Source organism: Piliocolobus tephrosceles, chromosome 15 (genome assembly GCF_002776525.5).
Source record: "Piliocolobus tephrosceles isolate RC106 chromosome 15, ASM277652v3, whole genome shotgun sequence".
Taxonomy (NCBI): Eukaryota; Metazoa; Chordata; class Mammalia; order Primates; family Cercopithecidae; genus Piliocolobus; species Piliocolobus tephrosceles.
The window spans coordinates 3,493,737-3,507,702 of NC_045448.1; the positions used below are offsets into that span (position 1 = coordinate 3,493,737).

General features: G+C 39.4%; 1 protein-coding gene across 1 annotated transcript in view; it reads left to right on the forward strand.

Annotated features, from left to right (window-relative positions):
• ALLC (allantoicase) overlaps positions 1-13,748 on the forward strand; it is a 43,567-nt gene extending 29,819 nt beyond the window's left edge. Inside the window, exons 8-12 of the mRNA XM_023198357.2 lie at positions 6,959-7,114; positions 7,513-7,586; positions 8,589-8,697; positions 12,598-12,722; positions 13,440-13,748. Coding sequence (XP_023054125.2) covers positions 6,959-7,114; positions 7,513-7,586; positions 8,589-8,697; positions 12,598-12,722; positions 13,440-13,640 — 665 coding nt within the window. The 3' untranslated portion in view covers positions 13,641-13,748. The remainder of the gene's footprint in view (positions 1-6,958; positions 7,115-7,512; positions 7,587-8,588; positions 8,698-12,597; positions 12,723-13,439) is intronic.
• The last annotated feature ends 218 nt before the right edge of the window (positions 13,749-13,966 follow it).

The window sequence follows — 13,966 nt, forward strand, 5'->3', positions numbered from 1 at the left end:
TCACACCCCACATAAACATAAGTGACATCAGCAGAGTGTACACAGATGATGGCTCTTTTGGCTTACCCCTCTAAGTGAGCCCCAGCCTTCTCCATGGTAACAGAGATTCTAGTGGACTCAACAACATAATTAGCACCAGTGTCATTTCACCTGATTTTGTGGGGGATCTTGCTCCTGGAAGTTAATGATGGGATTTCCACTGATGACAGGCTTCCATTCTGAGCCTTGATGATGTTATGGAACTTGCCATGGGTAGAAGCATACTGGACATGTAGACCAGGTAGTTGAGGTCAATGAAGGCATCACTGATGATGACAATATCCACTTTGCCAGAGCTAAAAGCAGTCTGGGTGATCAGGTGCTCAATATGGCCAAATTTGTTTACTCTGGCCTTCATTTTCATCTTGTTACCTCAGGGACACAGCTGGCACTGCATAAGAAAATGCAGGTGTCTGTCAAATGGAAAAGAGAAGAGAGTCAGTCTCATTTTTTATGTACCCTTTTCTATTTCTGATTTTTTGGGGTCTTTTCTCTTTATAATTAGTATAGCTAAAGGTTCATCACTTTTGTTTCTTTTTAAAAAACCAGTTTTTTTTTTTTTTTGTTGATCCTCTGTATTATTTTAGTCACCATTACTTATCCTCTGATCTTTATTTTTTTTCTTCTACTAATTTTGGGTTTGGTTTATACTTGCTTTTCTAGTTTATTGAGATGCATTGTTAGATTAATTTGAAGTCTTTCTACTTCTTTGGTATAGGTATTTATTGCTATAAACTTCCTTCTACTGCTTTTTTGTATCCCATATATTTTTGTATGTTGTATTTCCATTTTCATTTGTTTCAAGCATTTTAAAAATTTCCTTCTTAATTACTGACCCATTTGTTGTTCAGGAGCATGTTGTTTAATTTACATATGTTTGTGTATTTTCCAACGTTTCTCTTATTATTGATTTCTACTTTCATTCCATTGTGGTCAGAAAATATACTTGACATGTTTTTGTTTTTGTTTAGACTTTGTTTAGACTTGTTTTGTGGCCCAAGATACGGCCTGTTCTAGAGAATGTTCCATGTGCTGATGAAAAGAATGTATATTCTGCAGCAGTTGGGTAAAATGTTCTGTAATGTCAGGTCCATTAGATCTGCTGTGTAGTTCAACTTCACTATTTCTTTGTCGATTTCCTGTCTGGACGATTTGTCCATTACTGAAAGTGAGGTGTTGAAGTCACCTACTATTACTGTATTGCAGTCTATTTATCCCTTTAGATCTATTAATGTTTGCTTTATATAAGACTTGAAAGCTCTGGTGTTGGACACATAGGTATTCATAATTGACCCATTTATCATTATATGGTGTCTTGTCTTTTTTTTTTTTTTTTAACAGTCTCTGATTTGTAATCTATTTTATCTGATATAAGTGTAGCTACTCCTGCTCTTTTTTGGTCTCTGGTTGCATGAGATATCTTTTTCCATCCTTTCACTGTCAGCCTATTTGTGTCTTTATAGGTCAAGTGGGTTTCTTGTAGGCAGCATATAGTTGGGTCTTGTTTCTTAGTCCGTTAAGCAACAGTATGCCTTTGATTTGGAGCACTGAGTCCATTTAAACTCAGTATTGTCATCAGTAAGTAAGAGCTTACTGTCATTTTGTTGCCTGTTTTCTGATCCCCTCCTCTCTCCTCCCCTCCCCTTCCTTTCTTTTCTTTCTGCCTTAGTGGTTAACTAATTTTCTCTGATAGTACATTTTAATTGACTTTTATTTTTAGCAAATCTATTATAGGTTTTTGCATTGTGGTTACCATGAGGCTTATAAAAATATCTATAGATATAACAAATTCTTTTAAAGAAATGCCAACTCATCTTAGATCACAAAGAAAAAAATAGAAATAAACAAAGAAAAACTAAAAATCTCCACATTATTAACTTTATCCCTCCTCCCACATTTTGACTCTATGTTGTCTCAATTTGCATGTTTTTATATTGCCTATCTTTTAACGCCTGTTAATGATATCAACAAAAATATTATTATTTTTGATAGATTTGTCTTTTGGACTTCATACTAGAGTTATGAGTGAATTACACACTATAATTACAGTGTTGGGGTATTCTGAATTCATTAATGCACTTAATTTTACTAGTGGGTTTCATAAATTTAAATATTTTCTTTTTGCACATTAGTGTTTTTTTTCAAACTGAAGAACTTTAGCATTTCATTTAATACTGGTGGTGGTGAATTCTCTCAGCTCTTGTTTATCCAGGAAAGATTTTCTCTCTCTTTCATATTTGAAAGATAGCTTTTCTGGATACAATATTCTTGGATGACAGTCTTTTTTTCTTTCAGCACTTTAAAATGTCATCCCACTTCTTCTTGGCCTGTATGGCTACCATTGAGAAGTCTGTTGACAGATGAATTGAAGCTTCTTTATGTTGTTTGCTTCTTTTCTCTTGCTGCTTTTATGATTTTTTTTTATCCTTGACCTTTTTTTTTTTTTTTTCCTTGAGACAGGGTCTCACTTTGTCACCCAGGCTGGAGTCTGATGGTATAATCACAGGTCACTGCAGTTTCAACCTCCTTTGGCTCAGATGATCCTGTCACATCAGCATCCCAAGTAGCTGGGACCACTGGTGTACACCACCATGCCTGGCTAATTTTTGTATTTTTTTGTTTTTGGTAGGAACAGGATTTTACCATGTTGCCCAGGCTGGTCTCAAAATCCTGGGCTCAAGCAATCCACCCATCTTGATCTCCCAAAGTGCTGGTTATAGGCATGAGCCATCATACCCAGCCTGTCCTTGACCTTTAGGATTTTTGAAAAGCCTTGGAGTAGTCTTATTTGGATATAATCTGTTTGGTATTCTCTGACCTTTCTGTACCAGGATATTTATGTCTTCATCAAGTTTTGAAAAGTTTTCTATTATTTCTTTGAATAAGCTTTCTACCCCATTCTCTTGCTCAACTCCCTCCTGAACACCAATAATTCTTAGATTTAGTCTTTTGGAGTAATTTTTTATATATTGTAAGCAATCTTAATTCTTTTTCGTTTTTTTCTCCTCTGTGTATTTTTAAATAGCCCATTTTTGAGCTCACTGATTCTTTCCTCTGCTTGCTTCATTGTACTCTTAAGAGCCTCTAATGAATTTTTCGGTTCAGCAAATGTATTTTTCCATTCAAAGGTTTCTATTTGATTTAAAAAATTCTTTAAATCTCTTCATTAAATTGCTCTGATAAACTTCTAAGCTGCTTTTGTGTGTTATCTTTGAGGTCACTGAGTTCCCTTAAAACTACTATTTTGAATTATTGATCACAGCGTTCATATATCACTGTCTTATTATGATCAGTCACTGGTTCCTTGCTTTGTCCATTTGGGGATGTCACAGTTCTTTGCTGTTGTTTCTTATGGATGTACATCAATGCCTGTGCATTGAAGCATTAGTTATTTATTCCAGTCTTTTCTGTCTGGTTTGTTTCAGTTTTTGTTGAATATGTTTACTTAAATGTAGGGAGTGTGCAATATTTTAGCTTCCCTGGGCCACATTGGAAGAATTGTCTTGGGGCACACATAAAATACACTAACACTAATAATAGCTGATGAGCCCCCAAAAAAATAACAAAAAAATCTCATACCGTTTTTAAGAAAGTTTATAGATTTGTGTTGGGCCACATTCAAAGCCACCATGGGCCTCATAAGACCCACTGGCCATGTGTTGGACAAGCTTAGCTTAGAGAATCTTTATAAATTTCCTGTTGATTTTATTTCCTGCTAGGTAGCTGCCTACTTTTCAGCACTAGATGGCACCTTAAGCCCAGGATTGCCTCATTTGTAGTAAACAATCAAATTACTGCCCATCAGAATAGGGGGGAGGTCCCAGGGAGCATATTCTAGTGGTGTGAGAAGGTTAGCTAGGTGTTTGTCCCCAGGGGACCCGTGGGACAAACCTCTTACAACATGGTGTTGCTGAACAGCAACTCGGATTTGGTGTTTCCTCTGTCTGAGTTACAGGGTTTGCAGGGCTGGGGATGTCTCACCCTCAGTGTGACGCCTCCACCTCATGGACCATGAGATGGGTCACTGTGGCCCCAATATCCCAGTGGCCACGCCTAAGGTAGGACCCTGTCCCATGAGTCAGGGCTGGATCAAATAAAGGAGCCCCTACCTCTCAACCACACTCACCCAGGACTTGGCCTCAGCAACAGGCATATAGGGGCAGAATGAGAAGCCCTGATGTCCTGCCTCTCCTGGGAAGACAGCCCTGAAACCGTGGGCTGCACTTGTTTGCAGTCTCCACTTTGCTGATCTGGGAGAGGGTGTGAAGGTGAGGTCTTGATTCAGATACTGCAGACTCTCACTGCTCTTACTGAATTTTAGCAGATGTTCTTGAATAGATGTTGCTGAATTTTCGTATGCCCTTAGGACCATTTCCAGAGACCTGAAGTGTTTTCCCATCCCCCAACCCCCCTAAATTTCACCAACTCCACTGAGGAACAGGACAGCAAAGCTCCTCCTGCTGTCATGCCAGAAGTGGTTCTCTGGAACCTTATTTTAGGTGCAATGTTTCTCTGGTTATGATGCTTTAAAGTGAGACATGAAAATGGAAAGATCTAAACACATGTTTACTAATATTAATTACTCACTGAAATCATCTGTTCTAAAAACAGTGCAAGACAATGAATGAGCAAAGCTTACAAGAGATTCAGGCCTTTTTCCCACTTGTTAATTTAACATACACTATGGAATAACTACTTTGAGCTACAGACTGAGCATTGGCCATATAATCATTTTCCTGACAATGTGTAGGTCAGAGCCAATAGCGTGTACGCTTCATGAAGAAAGGGCCGTGGGTCCAGATCGTCATTTTCGTACACCTGACACTTAGTACAGCATGGGGAACAGAGAATCTCAGTAACTATTTGTTGTTAGATTTAATTGACAGAGTCCTTGTCCTTATGAAGTGAATAACCCAGTGGGAGACAGATAAGAAAAATAGCTTTGGGAGGCCGAGGTGGGTGGATCACCTGAGGTCAGGAGTTCGAGACCAGCCTGGCCAACATGGCGAAACCCCGTCTCTACTAAAAGTACAAAAATTAGCCAGGTGTGGTGGCACATGCCTGTAATCCCAGCTACTGGGGAGACTGAGGCAGCAGAATCACTTGAACCCGGTAGGCGGAGGTTGCAGTGAGCCGAGATCGTGCCACTGCACTCCAGCCTGGGTGACAAGAGCGAGACTCTGTCTCAAAAAGAAAAGAAAACAAAACAAAACAAAACAAAAAACTGCAAAATAGTGATACATATAACAAAAGTATTTTGGTAGAGCCATAAACATTTCTATTTGACTATTTCTGATCCACCAAAATAGCAACTTTATATGTCCAACCCAGTTTGTATAGGATTCATGAGTTGAAAGAGGGTCTAAAATAGCTTCTGAGTGGGAGCCCTGCTTTTCTGGGTTGAATATGAAGGATCCCTAAGCACATAAAAGCTCTTTCCTAATGGGTCAGCGTTGACGACCTGAAGAGGAAAGATGGGCAATGCCTGCATGCAGATTTCATGTCCCAAGTCTTAGTGGCATCTTTAATTGCTCCATGAGGATTCCACCTGGGATCCAGGTGTAAAGGGAAAAGAAGCTGCGGAAAACCAGGCTGATGTCGCGGGGACACACTGGGTGGGAATGGGTTGGTTTAAATGAGATGTACTCAGAGGATGAAGAGTCATTTCTGGGATTCCTTGACAGTTGTGATTAAAAGCAACTTTGGATATTAACTCTGTAAAGAAGAATCTTAGTTTTAAAAATGTGAAGTAGACTTTACTTTCAACAGATGAATATCTTCTATACCATTAAAGCCAATTATGATATTTAATGAACTGGAATGGCAGTGATACTTCTCTCACAGCCTAGCTCCTGCTGAGCGACTCCCTCCAGGATGTTTTCTAGGGTTTTATGGCAATGAAGTTTTTGGTTTTATTTGTTGTAAATAGCAAGACTTCCACTGTTTTACCAAAAAATTTTCAGATCACTCATTTTCACCAAATTTGTAAAATAAAAACATATAGGGCTTGTTTTAGTAGAGTATTTTGATTAAATTAATTTTCTATATTAAAAATGCTTGGTTTCCACCTTCTAGGAATTAATATTCGAAGAAACAAAACATTAATTCTACTAGAATCAGATGCTGTGAGTTGATTTTGGTAGCTATTTGCTGCTCTGCAGACCTAATTTCAGGCTGTTGTGGTTCTCAGTAGCAATTTGATTTTGTGAATATTATCTTTTGTATTCTCAATAACATTGCTAAGCAGTGTGGTGTTGTAAAAATAAAAACATAAGGTTCTCTTGTCCGAGTCTGTGAGAGTCAGCAATGCTCATTTCTAGCACGAAATATTATTTGTATGGTGAATTTCTCAAATGCTGTTTGACCCTGGAGTTGTTTATTTAATTAAAAAAACTTCAATGCCTACTGTGTGCTCAGACCTCTTCTAGGTAGAGACGATACAAGAGCGGCACAGAAGTGCACAACACAGATAACTGGTCTGGTCTCCAAGGATTTCGCCTTCTGGGTTTGAGAGACTGATTTTAGCAGGGACTTAAAAAGATAATTTCAGGCTGTAATTAGAGCTCTGGAGTAAATAAGCAAGGGGATATGATAAAATGTAACCTGGGGAGCAGGCAGTGGCTGGATGGAGCGGGGAGGAGATAACTTCAGAGGATGGAGGGAAGGCTTTTCTGAGGCCATGCCTTTAAGGTGAGGAACATAAGTAGTCTTTTGGAGAGCTGGGAAAGTTGTTCTGGTACAGGATAATATCAAGTGCAAAGGCCCTGGGGCAGTGGGCTTGTTGTATGTGAGAAACAGCAGGCGGATGTGGCCAAAACCTACCAAGAGATGACACTGGAGAAGACAGGAGGGTCCTGTAGTTGATGATACACAAGCAGCCATTTTTACAAACAATAACTAAGGCACCTTTCCTTTTCAGATGGTGGAATTGCACGACTTAGAGTATTAGGTACTGGACAAAAAGACTGGACAGCAACCGACCCCAAGGAACATGCAGACCTAGGGGCCATCGCTTTTGGGGGCGTCTGTGTAGGATATAGTAACGCTAAGTTTGGGCACCCAAACAATATAATAGGTAAGATGATATTCTCGGAGCTGGCTTATTTAGGAAGTCTGGACACCAGCATTACATACTCCAATCTGGTCAGCATGATTTAAAAGGAAAGGCACATCTCAAAGCATGGGAGTGGATGAGATTAATCTTCCATGTGTAGGATTTGATGCCTTTATGACATGAAATAAGTCAATATTACCAATTTTTCTACCTAATTTTGGCCTAAGTATCTGCTTTAAAAGGAAAAGTAAAACTTAACTAACGCTATGATTGTGAATTTACTGAAACATTAACTTTAATGAAAATAATTTATGTAGCAATGCTCAGATGCATGAGATCTGTAATTTAATTACAGCATTGTATTTGTCCTCATAGTTAAAATCATACAGTTTACCCTTCAACAATGTTATTTTCTGTAGGAGTCGGTGGGGCAAAGTCTATGGCGGATGGTTGGGAAACGGCAAGAAGGCTGGACAGGCCACCGATATTAGAAGTAAGAAGTTAAAAATAACTATGGTTTAAAGTTTTTCTAAAAAGTATTTTTTGGAACTTTTTTCATTTAAATAAACTTTTGCATATTTTAGAATCCTCATATGCATTGTTCTAAATGCTAATTACTATGATTTACTTTTTCCAAATTTCCCACTGTTTTCATGATGATATCAGGGCAGAGACTCAGAAGGCCAAACATACCGGTCATTGCCAGCTACGCCAATGCATTTTTGGAACATTCCTCTGTTTCTTCAATAAAGAAACAAAAAGAGCTGCGATTTAATAATACAAAAGTTATGAATAAATATGTTGGGAGGTCTGGGGAAGAACTACTAGTTTAGTAATGCTAAATATCTGTGTATCTCAGGATTACACCACTTATGTGAACTTGTGATGGACAGGGCGCCCTAGAGTCTATGCAGCTGTTTAATTTGGCCAGTAACTAATTTGAGATAGAGAAACCAAGATGAAGCGAAACAAAAAATACAATGCCTTTCAATTTGCAAATCCTACTGAAAACTTGGTCAGAAAAGTGCTCTCCCCTTCCTAAATTGGATTTCATGTCACCTGATGCTTTGAGAGATCAGTGAACAAACTCTCCGTTCTCAAAACTAAGGTTTGAACGTACATCACGTATCGGTATAGGTTTGACCAACAAAATATGTACCTTGAAAGGTCAAAACAAACTAATTAGAGAACCTATGGACTGGATTAGATAAAGATTGCTGCACGTATAACATTTTGCAGGGATCTGTAATTGACATAGAAATTTAGAAAAACTTATCCGGGCCCCATGAACTCACAAATTGGCATGAGATATTTAAGAAATGATAGCAAAGAGGCAATTTACATGACAGTGATCTACACATCAGGCCCCAGGAAACACTCTTCTACAGTAAGAAATAAAAGAAGCACGTCAACCTTTTCCACCCGTTGGTTTTCAGGACTGGTTTCTTGAATGACTCTAAGTTCATTTACCATTTTCTTCTCTTCTGAATTCCAGAATGATGACAATGGCATTCTCTTGGTTCCGGGTTGTGAATGGGCAGTTTTCCGATTGGCACATCCTGGAGTAATAACTCGAATTGAAATTGACACAAAATATTTTAAAGGTAAATGCAAAGCCATAAAGAAGTACCTTATAATTGGTGTGTTTATTCTAAAGATTGAGTTCTATGGAAGTGGGACTGAGGACACTGGGCTCTCGGTGTGGATTCCCCACTTAAGCTGTGTAATTTTGAGCATGCTACTTTAACCCTTAGAACTCTATCTATCTATTATTTATTAATTTGAGATGGAGCCTTGCTGTGTCGCCCAGGCTGGAGTGCAGTGGTGCAATCTCGGCTCACTGCAACCTCCACTTCCAGGGTCTGAGCGATTCTCCTGCCTCAGTCTCCTGAGTAGCTGGGATTACAGGCACTCTACACAACACCCAGCTAATTTTTGTATTTTTAGTAGAGATGAGTTTTTGCCATGTTGGCTAGGCTGGTCTTGACCTCCTGACCTCAGGTGATTCACCCACGGTGGCCTCCTAAAGTGCTGGGATTACAGGCCTGAGCCACTGTGCCCAACCCTTATTTATTTTTGAGATGGAGTCTTGCTTTGTCACCCAGATTGGAGTGCAGTGGCACGATCTTGGCTCACTGCGACCTCTACCTCCTGGGTTCAAGCGATTTTTCCTGCCTTAGCTTCCTGAGTAGCTGGGATTACAGGTGCCCGCCACCATGCCTGGCTAATTTTTGTATTTTTAGTAGAGACGGGTTTCACCATGTTGACCAGGCTATTCTCGAACTCCTGACCTCAGGTGATATGCCCATCTCAGCCTCCCAAAGCGGTGGGATTACAGGCGTGAGATACCATGCCCAGCCAGCGCTTTGAACTTTAGTAACCCCTCTATAAAATTCACATTTGGGCTGGATGACCCCCAAAGTCATACAAGATTCTATGACACTGTCCAGCTCTTTACTATAGAGGCTCTGCATCCCCCTTGGAAACAGCCTGTGAGGAGCACAGGGATGGGAGGCAGCTTTTTACAGAGAAGGGTCCTAAGCAGATTGGGGAAGAGGAGTGACCATTTCTTCCCCGGGCTTCACTTTTAAGACAGTGATTTACACATTTTTAAAACCGTGCACCTCTATTTGTTAAAAAAAAAAATATTTGGACAAACAACGCTGGTATTCTGTATTTACTTTCTTATGAAATACATATGTGTATTATTAAGACAATTCAAACGAAGTTGATACAATTTTATAATTGTATTATATGACATTTTATAAGTACTGCATTGAGTATTCCATGCTAGCCACTTTTGAATAAATAGTGGCAGTTTATATTCATGTTCCGGGTGAGTGGTTTTTAAATGTCTTGGGAATTATTGTGACTTTACTCAATTATTAACCATTATATCAAGTTCATGGCCAGGCTCATCAACAGTAGTGCCTATAATTATTTCAGGAAGTCTTGGTAATTTTAACTTATTTTGGAAAGATGGCATTTTATCTATTTTTTCTTTTAACTATTATTTTAGGTTCAAGGGTAAATGTGCAGGTTTGTTATGTAGGTAAACCTGTGTCATGGGGTTTTGGTGTACAGATTATTTTGTCACCTAGGTTTCAAGTATAGTACCCAATAAGTATTTTTTCCTGATCTCCCTCCTGCCACCCTCCACCTTCAATTAGGCCCCAGTGTCCATGTGCCCATGTGTTCCCATTATTTAGCTGCCACTTATGAAAACATATGGTATTTGGTTTTCTGTTCCCGTGTTAGTTTGCTGAGAATAATGGTCTCCAGCTGCGTGCATCCACGTTGCTGCAAAGGACATTATCTCATTATTTTTTATGGCTGCATAGTATTCCATGTTGTATATGTATCATATTTTCTTTAGCCAGTCTACAATTGATGGACATTTAGGTTGATTCCATGTCTTTGCTATTGTGAACAGTGCTGCAATGAACATACATGTACATGTCTTTATGGCAAAATGATTTATATTCCTTTGGTTATATACCAATAATGGGGTTGCTAAGGCAAATGGTAATTCTGTTTTTAGTTCTCTGAGGAATCGCCACAACACCTTCATAATGGCTGAACTAATTTACACTCCCATCAGCAGTGTGTACATGTTCCCTTTTCTCCACCACCTTGTCAGCAACTGTTATTTTTTGATTTTTTCATAACAGCCATTCTGACTGGTGTGAGATTGTATCTCCCAGTGGTTTTGATGTGCATTTCTCTAATGATTAGTGATATCGGCCATTTTTTCATGTGCTTGTTGGCTGCATGTATGTCTTCTTTTGAGAAGCATCTGTTTATGTCCTTGGCCCACTTTTTAATGGGGTTGTTTTTTGCTTGTAAATTTGTTAAAATTCCTTATAGATTCTGGATATTTGACGTTTGTCAGAGGCATAGGTTGCAAATATTTTCTCCTATTCCGTAGGTTGTCTGTTTACTCTGTTGACAGTTTATTTTGCTGTGCAGAAGCTCTTTAATCAGATCCCATTTGTCATTTTTTTTTTTTTTTTTTTTTTTGCTTTTGTTGCCATTGCTTTTGGCATCTTCATCGTGAAATCTTTGCCAGTTCCTATGTCCAGAATGGTATTTCCTAAGTTATCTTCCAGGGTGTTTATAGTTTCAGGTTTTACATTTAAGTCTTTAATCCATCTTGAGTTGATTTTTATATATGGTGTAAGGAAGGGTTCCTGTTTCAATCTTCTGCATATGGCTAGTTAGTTATCCCAGCACCATTTATTGAATTGGGAGTCATTTCCCCATTGCTTGTTTTTTTTAAGACTGCATTTTAGGTCTGGTTATGTGGCCATGGTTTTTACTTTTCAATGTGGCTGACTGAGGGTCAGGTAAAATGGCAGTTCTGGATTTTCTTGTTCATACATACTTGCATTTTTTTGTGGCATATTTAATCCACAGTTCTCTGCATGAATGGTTTAAAATAACTTACTTATTTTTGTGAGGGATGCTTTAGATAAAACTAGATAACAAACAGTATATCCACTTAAGCAGGCACCCAAAACTGCAACAGGTCGTGAATCTACCACTGTCGATCACTCAGGATACCTCTGGTACATACAATATGATGACTGTAATGGAAATGAGGGAGCATGGCAGTATCCACTTATAGCAATAATATAGTAAGTTATATCAAATACACAAAGCTTAATATACATTCACATATGTATATATATCAAATAGAAATAGCAGCTCTAATGTTCTCTTCCTGCGTCCTTTGTGTCCGTATGTACCCCAGGGGCATGTTCGCCCACCCTGGAGACTACCGTTTTGAGAGATGGGCCACAAAGCGGGCATGTGAGCCACAGCCTCCTCTTTTCCAGGGTTCTTAATTAGCAGCTCCTACTCTGTTGATCCTAAAGAGCCCCAACAGAAGTTCTGTCTTCTCAAAGAGAGTGGGACCTTCCCCCCAAGGTCCTCTAACCCCACTGAACACATGATTCCTATGATATTCCAAAGAGAGAAGAATCTCAGGACCATATACTCTCACCTGAAGATGACTCAGAAATTCCCAAATACATGTGTGTTGCTGGTGCCCAGCGCTAGCTAACATAAAACTCAGTATTTCCTTTTGATTGTCATGTTAAGAAATATGTCATAGGAAAATATTTTCCAGCTTCATAATAATTTCAGATGAGCCACATAGCAGTCTGCAAGTAATTAAATCTGCAATTGAGGAAGCTTATCAAATACATTCAGATTTCAAAGTGAGAACGCTATACATTCAAACTGAAATGCGCCAGCCCCTTCACATATGGTGGACTGCTTCTGAGTCTTCTGAAAAAGAAATGTCTATTTCATGAGGCAATCTGAGCATCACAAACCAGTTTGTTCCTTCTCTCACATACTTCATACCTTTGCTCTTGCTCAGGAAGAGCAGGGACTTGTTCTTTGCTGGGTTTTTGATCTTATTAAAAAAGCATGATGTCCTATATGCCAAACTGAGTGTAAATGAGGGCAGAAAATCACGCTGTGTTTTGCTCCAACAGGCAATGCTCCTGACAGCTGTAAAGTGGATGGGTGCGTCCTGACAACTCAGGAAGAAGAAGATGTGATCAAGCAAAAGTGGATTCTCCCGGCCCACAAGTGGAAACCACTGCTTCCTGTGACCAGGGTTCGTGTGGCATGTCTTTAGGAGCCAGCACTTAGACTATGCTATTTCCCTAAGATTCTCTGTTGAAGGATTAGGATACACTCCAAGGTTTCTGCTCAGTTTAATGGTAAAATGAATGAGGTTTAAAACCCCTATCTGAAAACTTAAGAAGAAAGGCTCTATTTCTCTCCACTTTTGTATTTCCAAATTTTGTTAGAACAAAATTGTTACGTGCTCAGAAAACATACATGGAAACATGTCTCTGCATTATGTGTAACTTTGTAGAAGAGGCTACTAGCACATTTAAAGCTATAATGGTCCTGCAGGTGGACGCTCTGAGATATTCCACAAGTGTCTTCTTTAATTTAGAAAGAGGGTCAGGCTGGAGGTGAGAGCTGCTCCCATGTGAAGATAGGTAATAATCTCTGGGAGAGACCAAGATGATCTGTTCTTTCATTTTCTTATCAATTTGCTTATGTATAATCAACTATGAGAAACAATTGGTGGGCATTTAGGTTGCCCATCAATTGTTTATTGGGGCCTGATTATTCATGTATTATTTGGGCATCCTATTCCTACTAGCAGATTTTCATGGAAAGCCAAATTATCATCACTTAATAACTTATTTTAAAGCCCCTTCGCTTAAGTCCAGGCCAAAGGTTTGCCTGGGGCATGGGCTCATTTGGCCACACATACCCTGTTAACAGACTAGGGCCTCTGCATCTGCTTGCTTTTCAGCTGTCTCCCAACCAAAGTCACCTATTTGATAGCCTGACCCTGGAGCTCCAAGATGTCATCACTCACGCCAGGCTCACCATCGTCCCCGACGGGGGAGTGAGCCGCCTTCGGCTCCGGGGCTTCCCCAGCTCCATCTGCCTCCTGAGGCCCCGGGAGAAGCCCATGATGAGGTTCTCGGTGGGCTTCAAAGCAAACCCTTAACACACACAAAGTCCCGGTGTCGGACACACAGCAGAAATTTCCCAGTCATAGTCTTCTTTTCAAGTGTTTCGAACACCTGGTGATTTAATAAAGTGGTCATCTCACAAATGGATCTCTGTATTTAATGTCGCTATGAGGCATTTGGTAGCTTACATACTGGCTACGGCTGGTCTCTAAGGTGGTCTCTTAAGGAATGGTGGTCTCTAAGGAACTACTTTTTTGTTTTTAACATTATAAGATATTGATACTGATAATATCAATATTCTGTACCTTCGGTGTGGACTTCCAGCCATAACATGTAGCCTATAGTCTTTGAAACTTTGTCA